Consider the following 10,000-nt stretch of genomic DNA (forward strand, 5'->3'; position numbering starts at 1 on the left):
AAAATTTTTTAAACTGTTAAAAATTTAAATAATTAAATTATAATTAATATGCAAAATTAAAAACTATTTACTAATTAAATTACAATTAAATAACTGTCTCCTGGAATGGGGAAGTTTTTTTAATATGCAATTAATTAAAATCACTTCCGATTAAATATGCAATTAAAAAACTCATTTCGATTAAAATGCAATTAATTAAAATCATCCCGATTAAATATGCAATTAAATTTAAACCCCTTTTCCCATAAATATCAAAATTTTAAATCATTTTTCCAAAATATGCAATTTTAAATTCTCATCCATTAAAAAAGCAATTTAAATTTAATCACTTTCCCAAAATTGCCCAATAATAACTCATTCCCATTAAATATGCAATTAATTAAAATCACTTCCCATTAAAAAAATTTAATTAATTAACCCCTTGATTTAAAAATAATTAATTAACCACTTCGATTAAATATGCAATTTAAATTTAATCACCCCGATTAAATAGAATTAATTAACTCACTCCGATTAAATATGCAATAATTAACTCATTTCCCATTTAAAATGCAATTTAATTTAATCACTTCCGATTTTAAAAATGCAATTAATTAAATCACTTTCCCATTAAATATGCAATTAATAATCCCCCGATTAAATGTAATTAATAACTCACTTCCCTTTGATATGCAATTTAAATTAATCACTTCGATTTTAAAAAGCAAAATTAAACTACTTCCGATTAAAATAGCAATTAATTACCATTCGATTAAAAAGCAATTAATTAACCCCCTTCCCATTTAAAATGCAATTTAATTAATCACTCCGATTTTAAAAATGCAATTTAATTTAATCATTCCGATTAAATATGATGAATAATCACTTCCGATTTTGATATGCAATTAATTAATCACTTCCCATTAAATATGCTTTAATCACTTCAGCGTTGTCTTTTCAAGGGACTAAAAAGTTGGTCCCCTGGAATTAATTATCTTTTAGGAATTAAAAAATACCGTCTCCTGGAACGGGAATAAAAAACTTATTAGATATGCGATTAATTAAATCATTCCGGCCCTTTTCTACGAATTAATTTTCTTTGGAAAAATAACGAACGAATTAGATAGAATTAAAAAATCACTTCCATCCTTTTTCTCCGGAATGGGAATTAACATTTTAAAAACAAATTAAATATGCAATTAAAAAAAAATTTCGTTTAAATTTAAAAAACTAATTAAATATGCAATTTAAATTTAAACCCCTTCCATCGATTTTTAAATAACCACAAAGGGAAATTTAATATGAATTAATCATAATTTCAAAAAATTAATTTTTAAATTTAATTTTTTAATTAATCCCCAATTACTAAATTTAAAAATGCAATTAACTAAAAACACTTTCCCTCGTTGTTCCGGGGGTGGGAATTAAATATTTAACTAACAATTAAAAATTTCAAGTAACTAATTAAATATTTAATAAAAAATTCCCGATAAAAGTGGAATTTTAATAAACTCACTTTTATCCCTTGTTCCCTGCAATGGGGGCAAAAAGTTTGCGTCCGTGGATTAAACTACAGGCAATTAAATATGGAATTTAAAAACTTCCTAATAAATGTGGAATTAATAAATACTTTCCATCCTTAACTAATTTAAATTTAATAATTAAAAGGGGAATTAACTAAAATATTCCCTCCCCTTGTCCCCCAATTAATTAATTAAATTAATTAATTAAATTAATTCATTAAATTAATTAATTATAATTTAAATTTTAATAATCACTAATACAATTAGAATTTGGGAAATTAAATAAAATCACTTTCCTCCCTGTCCCCGGGGACAATTAATAATTTAAATTAATTTAATTAATTTTTAATTTAAAATTTAAATTTAATTTAAATTTAATTTAAATTTTAATTTAAAACTAATACGAATTTTGATGGAATTAAAATAAACTCACTTTCCCTCCCTTGTCTCCCGGGAGGGGAAGCCTTAGGGGGTTGAAGCCGTTTCCCGGGGGCAGCCCGTCGATCCCCGACAGCCCCCCTCGCCTTTCTTACCCCGTGGGTGGGGAGGGGGGGGGGGGGGGGGGGGGGTAGGGGGGGGGGAGGGAAAGGAAGGGGGGGGAATGAGGGGGGTGGGGGTGGGGAGGGGTGGGAGAGGGAAGTTGAGGGAGGGGGGTGAGAGGGAATAGGGGTGGGGGGGGATGGGGGGGTGGAAGGGGTGGGGAGGATGGGAGAGGGAAGTTTAGGGGGGGGAGGGTGGGAGAGGGGAAAGGGGTGGGGGGAGGGGGAGGGGGGGGGGAAAGGGAAGTGAGGGGGGGGGGGGGGGAAGGGGGAAGGGGAAAGGGGGGGGAAAGAGGGGGAGGGGGAAGAGGAGGGGAGAAGAGAGAGAGAAAAGTTTTAAATATATATATATGATTTTTTTATTTTCTTTTTTGAATTATTTTAAATTTTTTTTACCCGATCAATACCGTTTTGACCTCACAGACCCCTTTAAAAAACCCCCGTTGACTCCTTATAACCTCATTTTAAATCAAATGATAATTATAGACCCCATTACCTCTCACCTTTTTACCCCCTCTGCCTTCGAGGCCAGGTCGCCCGTCGAATCCCGGGTCACCCTTCTGACCTCATCTACCTCACCCTTTGACCTCATCGGAACTCTCTCTTGACCTCTCACCTTTTACCTCACCCCTTTACCTATCTACCCACCCTTTTACCTCACCCCCACGACGTCACCTTTTACCTTCATTGACCTCATTGCCTCCCCTTTTTACCCATCGACCCCCACCTTTGCCTACCCTTTTTCCTCTCACCCTTGACCTTCACCCCTTTTTCCCCATCTGACCCTCACCCTTTTACCTCCACCCTTTTACTTCCCCTTTTACCTTCACCCTTTGATCATTGACCCCTACCCTTTTACCCCATCTGCCCTCACCTTTTACCTCACCCTTGACCCCCTCACCCTTTGAGCCCGCCCCGCCTTTGAGGCCCGGCGCCGCGAAACCCGGGTACCCTTTTTACCCTTTTCTGACCCTCACCTTCACCTCATTGACCTCCCCTTTTACCTTCACGTTTACTCACACCTTTTACCCATTACCCACCCTTTTACCTCACCCTACGACGTCACCCTTTTACCCCCCCACCTTTTACCCATCGACCCCTCACCCCTTGACCATTTACCTCACCCTTTGACCTCATTGACCCCTACCTTGCCCCACCTTTTACCCCTACCCTTTTACCTTCACCCTTTGACCTCATCGACCCACCTTTTACCCCCCCTTTTCCCCTCACCCCTTTTACCTCACCCTTTTACCCCTCCCTTCGACTCATTGACCCTTAAACCCTTTGAGCCCGCCCCGCCTTCGAGGCCAGGTCGCCCGTCGAATCCCCGGGCACCCTTTGACCCCATTACCTCACCCCTTTTTCCTCTCACCTTACCTCATCTGACCTCTCACCCTTGACCCTTCTGACCTTTACCTTCGACCCCACCCTTTTACTCTCACCCTTTGACCTCATTGAATTCACCCTTTGAGCCCGCCCGCCCTTTGAGGCCAGGTCGTGTCGAACCGGGGGCACCCTTTGACCTAAGACCGGGAAAACCTGGAAACCCGTCCACCGATCCTGCCCTGACGAAAGGACTGGAAAGGTACCTTCCTCCCCCTTCCAGCCCCGGGGGCCGGGGAGACCCCGATAGATAGAAGTAGGCGATAGAAGGTCGATAGTAGTTAAAAAAAAAATAAAAAAAAAAAAAAAAAAAAAAAAAGTATATATATAATTAGGTTATTATAAGGGAATTATATATAATAATAATATATATATAAAAAAGCCCCCGGCGGGAGAGACCCGTAGATAGATAGATAGGTCATAGATAGTTTTAAAAAAATAAAGAAAAAAATATTAATATGTTTATATATGGAAAAAAATATATAATAATATATAATAAAAAACCAGCCCCGAGCGCCGGAAGAAGATAGGTCGATAGATAGTTAAAGAAAACTAAAAAAAACCCAAAAATATAATATATTTCAAAAACTAAAAAAAATATATATTTAAAAAAAAAAAAAACAGACCCATCATCATGATAGATCTATAGAAGATAGATCAAAAGATAGTAAAAAAAAAAAACGTAAAAAATTCCTAAAAAAAAATATATTTTTTTTCAAAAAAAATTTTAAAAAAAAAAAAAACCAGCCCTCAGCGGGAGAAACCTATGTATCGAGATAGATAGTTTAAAAAAAAGTAAGGGGATCCTAAAATTAAATTTTATATATTAAATATATTAAAATTTACAAAAACAAAAAAAAAAAAAAAAAAAATTAAAATAAAAAAAAATACACACAGACTTAAAAAATTTAATAGCAAATCAAAATCTTTTTAAAATTTTAATAAATAAACACAACTTACGAGATACACTAAAAGAATTTAAAAAAACACGCTTAAGAGATACCACAAACGAATTAAAAAAAAACAGACTTACAGAGATACCAAAATAGAATTAAAAAAACACAGACCTTTAAGAGAACCCTAAAATGAATAAAAAACACAGACTTACAGAATACCCCTAAACGAATAAATAAACTACAGACTTACAGAGATACCCCTAAACTTGAATTTAAAAAAACACAGACTTACAGAGTACCCCTAAACTTTAATAAAAAAAACAGACTTTCAAGTACACTAAACGAATTTAAAAAAACAAAGACTTTCGGATACCTAAAAATCAATTAAATAAAAACAGATTACGAGATACACAAACCTGAATAAATATACACAGCCAACAGAGTACCCCTAAAATTGAATTGAAAAAACCAGTTAAGAGATACCACTAACCCGAATTTAAAAAAACAAGATTTAAAAGATACCACTAAAAACGAATTAAAAAAACACAGATTACAGAGATACCATTTAAACCGAAAAATTACCAGACTAACGAGATACAAAATAAATTGGTTAAATAAACACAACTTACAGAGATCCACTAAATTGAATTAAAAAAAAAAGACTTTCAGAGATACCCCTAAACTTTAATTTAAAAAAAACACAGCCAGAGATACCACTAAAAATTGAACAAAAAAATACCGAATTACAGAGATACCATAAACTGAATTAAAAACCAGACTTACAGAATCCCCAAACTTTTAAAGAAATAAACAAAGACTTACAGAGATACCACAAACTTTTAAATTTAAAAAAAAAACAGGTTACCATAAGCCCCCGGTTTCGCCCTTAATACCCCGAAAACCAGGCAAACCCACGGCCGGGGGGTCCCTTTGGGCCCCGGGGGGCCCGGGAGACCACCCAAACAGGGATTCCCGGGGTCCCCCCGGGGCCCGAAATCCCCCCGGGGCCAGTTGCTGGTGAGCCTAAGAAGGAGAGATGGGAACAAAAAAAAACAATTGAAGAAAAAGATAAAAGATGGTAATAGTAATTAAAAAGATGATGTATAATAATGTAACAATGAAATAACGTTTTTTCCGGCGCCCCCAAACCCCCCGGCGCCAGATTCGAAGGGGAACCTTGAAGGGGAAAAGGGAACAAAAAAAACAAATGAAGAACATATAAAAAATGAAATAATAAAATAATGAAATGATGAAATTAAAGTAATGTTTTCCCCGGCGCCAAAAATCTCTATCGGCGCCAGATTCGCAAGGTGAGCCTGAGAGGGAGAATAAATTGGATCTTTTTCTTTTTCTTTCTTTCTCTCTCTCTCTCTCTCTTCCTTTCTCTCAATTTTTTTTTTTTTATTCTCTCTTCTTTTTTCCCCTTTTCTTTATTTTTTTTTTTCTTTTTTTTTTTCTTTTTCTCTTCTTTTCCTTTATTTTTTTTCCCCCTTTTTCCCCCTCTCTTTTTTTTCCTCTCTCTCTTTCTTTTCCCCCCTCTCCCTTTCTCTCTTCCTTTTTCTTCTTTCTCTCTTTCTTTTTTTCTCTCTCTCTCTCTATCTCTTCTTTCTATTTCTATCTGCCTCTCTCTATCTCACTCTCCCAAAAACAAAACACAAAAAAAAAAAAAAAAAAAGCAAAAAAAAAAAAAAAAAAAAAAAATTTTTTAAACATTAGAAAAAAAAATTAAAAAAACACTTTAAAAACTCACGTTCTTTGGGGGTTTGGGAAACACTTAAAAAAAAGACTTTTTAAAAACACATTTTTTAAAAAAAAACTTTAAAACACCTTTAAAAAACACACTTTTAAAAACACACTTTAAAAACACACTTTAAAAACACACTTTAAAAACACACTTTAAAAATTCACGTTCTTTGGGGTCTAGAACACACTCTCTCTCTCTCTATCTCTCTCTCTCTCTCTCTCTCTCTCTCTTTCTCTCTCTCTCTCTCACTCTCCCACACAACAAAACACAAATAAAAAAAGCAATAAAAACAAAAAAAAACAAAACAAAAAAACATCAAAAACATTAGAAAAACATAAAAAAAAACTGAATTAAAAACACACTTTAAAAACACTTTAAAAACTCACGTTCTTTGGGGTCTGGAACACACTTTAAACCTCACTTTAAAAACTCACGTTCTTTCGGCACGCACCTTTCTTTCTCTCTCTCTCTCTCTCTTTCTCTCCTCTCCTCTCCCTCTTCCCTCCCTTCCCCTCTCCTCTTCTCGTCTCACTCTCCCAAACAACAAAACACACAAAAAAAAGCAATAAAAAAAAATCAAAAACATTTTAAAAACATTTTAAAAACATTTTAAAAATATTAGAAAAACATTAAAAACACACTTTAAAAAAATTAAAAACACACTTTTAAAAACTCACGTTCTTTGGGGTCTGGAACACACTTAAAAAAAAAACACATTTTAAATTAAAAACACACTTTAAAAACACACTTTAAAAACACACTTTAAAAACACACTTTAAAAAACACACTTTTAAAAACTCACGTTCTTTGGGGACGCACCTTTCTTTCTCTCTCTCTCTCTCTCTCAAACAACAAAAATAAAAAAATAAAAAAATAAAAAATAAAAAGCAATAAAAACAACAACAACAACAAAAAACATCAAAAACATTTTAAAAACATTTTAAAAACATTAGAAAAACATTAGAAAAAAATTAAAAACACACTTTAAAAAATTAAAAACACTTTAAAAAATTAAACACACTTTAAAAAATCAAAAACACTTAAAAAAAATAAAAACACACTTTAAAAAAATTAAAAACTCACGTTCTTTGGGCACGCAGCGATCCCCCTTCTGGCCTTTGGCACCGTCGAAAGCGACCCTCCCATTGGCACCCATGAGGCCAGGCTCCCCAGCAGGGCCCATGATACCCTTGGCACCCTTAGGGCCAAGGATAGGCCGGCCTCGTCCGGGGAATCCCTTGGGGCCTGGAAGATATTTTTAGGGATTTTTTTTAAAGGATTTTTAGGGTTTTGGGGGATTTTTTTTTTAGGATTTTTAGGGATCTTTTTTTTTTTTTTTTTTTTTTTTTTAGGATTTTTTCCAAGTTTTTCAGGATCTTTTTTTTTCCAGAGAGAGAGAGAGAGAGAGACAGAGAGGATAAGATAGATAGATAGATAGATAGATAGATAAGATAGATAGATAGAGAGAGAGAGAGGATAAGTAGATAGATAGATAGATAGAGAGAGAGAGGATAAGATAGAGAGATAGATAGATAGAGAGAGAGAGGATAAGATAGAGAGAGAGATAGATAGAGAGAGAGAGGATAAGATAGACAGATAGATAGAGAGAGAGAGAGAGGATAAGATAAGAGAGATAGATAGAGAGAGAGAGAGGATAAGATAGATAGATAGAGAGAGAGAAAAAGAGAGAAGGAAAGATAGGGAAGAAAGAATGAGGAAGATAGAGAGATAGATAGAGAGAAGAAGAGAGAGGATAGATAGAAGAGAGAGAGAGAGAGGATAAGATAGAAGATAGATAGAGAGAGAGAGAGGGAGAAGAGAGAAGAGAGAGAGGAAGATAAGATAATAGAGAGAAGAAAGAGGAAAAGATAGCGAGATAGATAGAGAAAGAAAAAAGAATAAGAAAGAAAAGAAGAGAGAGAGAAAGAATAAGAAGGAGAAGAGAGAGAGAGAGAGGGGAAAGAGAGAAGAGAGAGGATAAGAAGATAGAATAGAAGAAGATAATGATATAAGAACAGAAAGAGAGAAGAAGAGAGGATAAGATAGATAGATAGATAGAAGAGAGAGAGAGAGATAAAAGATAGATAGATAGATAAGAGAGAGGATAAATAAAGAAATGAGAGGGGAGAGAGATAGTTTAGAAAAGAGGAGAGAAGGATAAGAAGATAGAGAGGATAGAGGAATGGAAAAAGATAGATAGATAAAAAGAACAGAAAGAAGAAGAGAGAGAAAGATAAAAGAGATGTAGAGAGAGAGAGAGGAAGATGATAGATAGATGTAAGAGATGAGAAGAAAGAAAGCGAGAGAGAGGTGATTGAAGGAGAAAAGAGGAGGAAGATGTAGAAGAGAAGAGGAAAAAGAGAAGAGAGAGAAAGAAAAAGAAAAAGAGGGGAAGAAAAGAGGAGATAGAGAGAGAGAAGGATAGGAAATGAAAAGAGAAAAAAAGGAAAAGAGAGAAGAGAGAGGAGAGAGAGAGAGAGAAGAGAGGAAGAGAGAGAGAGAGAGAGAGAGAGAGGGGAGAAAAGAGGAGAGAGAGAGAGAGAGAAGAAAGGGGATAGAGGGAAAAGAGAAGGGATAGAGAGAGAGAGAGGAGGAAAGAGAGAACAGAAGAGGCTAGAGAGAGAAGAGAAAGAGAGAAGGATAGAGGGGGAAGAAAGGAAGAGAGAGAGAGAGAGAGAGAGGGATAGAAGGAGAGATGAGAGAAGAGAGAGAAAAAGGGGAGAGAGAAAAAAAGGAAGATAGAGAGAGAGAGAAGAAGAGAAAGAGGATTTAGGGGGAGAGAAGAAGAGAGAAGAGAGAGAGAAGGGGATAGAGGATAGAAGGATCAAGGATATAGGAGGGAAGAGAGGAGGGGTGAGGGACAGGAAGAAGGGAAGAGAGAAAAAAGGGGGAAGGAGAAAAAGATAGAGAGAAAAAAGAGAAAGAGTGAGAAGAAAAAAGGGGAAAAAGGTTTTTACGGGAAGAGAGAGAGAAGAAAATAAGAAGAAAAAAATGACCAGAAAAAAACAAAAAAATATTGACCAGAAAAAATGACCAGAAAAAAAAATATTGACCAGAAAAAATATTGACCAGAAAAAATATTGACCAGAAAAAAAATATTGACCAGAAAAAAATATTGACCAGAAAAAATGACCAGAAAAAAATTGACCAGAAAAAAAATATTGACCAGAAAAAATATTGACCAGAAAAAAAAATGACCAGAAAAAAATTACCTGTAGGACCTGGAAAGCCGATGGCCCCCGTGACCCCGTTGCTGCCAGGTCTCCCAGGTCGTCCGTCTAGTCCCTTGTTGCCAAACGACGGGTCACCAGGTATGCCCTTGCGACCTGGGATGCCAGGTCCCCCCCTGAAGCCGCGACGACCTGGAGCGCCGATCAGGCCTGCGAGACCTGTAAGAGAGGGAAGTTTTAGACTTTGTCTGACCTGGGAGAGACCTGTAGGGGGTGAGAAGACCTGTTGGATAGAAATGACCTGTCTGGGGTGACCTGACCTGTTAGATAGATAGTTCTCGGGGTAAAATGACCTGTAAGAGACCTGTCTGGGGTGACATGACCTGTTAGATAAATAGCTTTGGGGGTAGAATGACCTGCCTGACCTGTATGGAGTGACCTGACCTGCGTGACCTGTCTGAGGTGAAAATGATCACTTAAATGACCTGTAAGAGGACCTGTATTTTGGGGGCAAATGACCTGTTTAGGGCAAAGCGACCTGCCTGATTTACCTGGATTAAAATGACCTGTTATGCATCTAGTTCTGGGTTAAGTTGACCTGTCTGACCTACATGGTTTGAAATGACCTGTATTTTGGGGGCAAATGACCTGTTGCAGTAAGTGACCTGCGTTTTGTGACCTGCATTTTGTGACCTGCATATATTTTTCTGAATATTTTATTTTAAAAGAAATATTTTTCTGAATATATTATTTTAGGATAAATATT

At 35.9% G+C, this 10,000-nt stretch overlaps 1 protein-coding gene across 1 annotated transcript in view; it reads right to left on the reverse strand.

Annotated features, from left to right (window-relative positions):
* The window catches only part of LOC119571402 (collagen alpha-1(I) chain-like), a gene marked incomplete at its 3' end in the record, with an annotated part of 36,195 nt that overhangs the window by 16,846 nt on the left and 9,349 nt on the right, over window positions 1-10,000 (reverse strand). Inside the window, 11 exon segments of the mRNA XM_037918724.1 lie at window positions 3,419-3,564; window positions 4,737-4,768; window positions 4,950-4,958; window positions 5,186-5,343; window positions 6,071-6,093; window positions 6,451-6,462; window positions 6,742-6,753; window positions 7,148-7,309; window positions 9,277-9,453; window positions 9,588-9,731; window positions 9,842-9,927. Coding sequence (XP_037774652.1) covers window positions 3,419-3,564; window positions 4,737-4,768; window positions 4,950-4,958; window positions 5,186-5,343; window positions 6,071-6,093; window positions 6,451-6,462; window positions 6,742-6,753; window positions 7,148-7,309; window positions 9,277-9,453; window positions 9,588-9,731; window positions 9,842-9,927 — 961 coding nt within the window.

Source organism: Penaeus monodon, unplaced genomic scaffold (genome assembly GCF_015228065.2).
Source record: "Penaeus monodon isolate SGIC_2016 unplaced genomic scaffold, NSTDA_Pmon_1 PmonScaffold_613, whole genome shotgun sequence".
Classification (NCBI taxonomy): Eukaryota; Metazoa; Arthropoda; class Malacostraca; order Decapoda; family Penaeidae; genus Penaeus; species Penaeus monodon.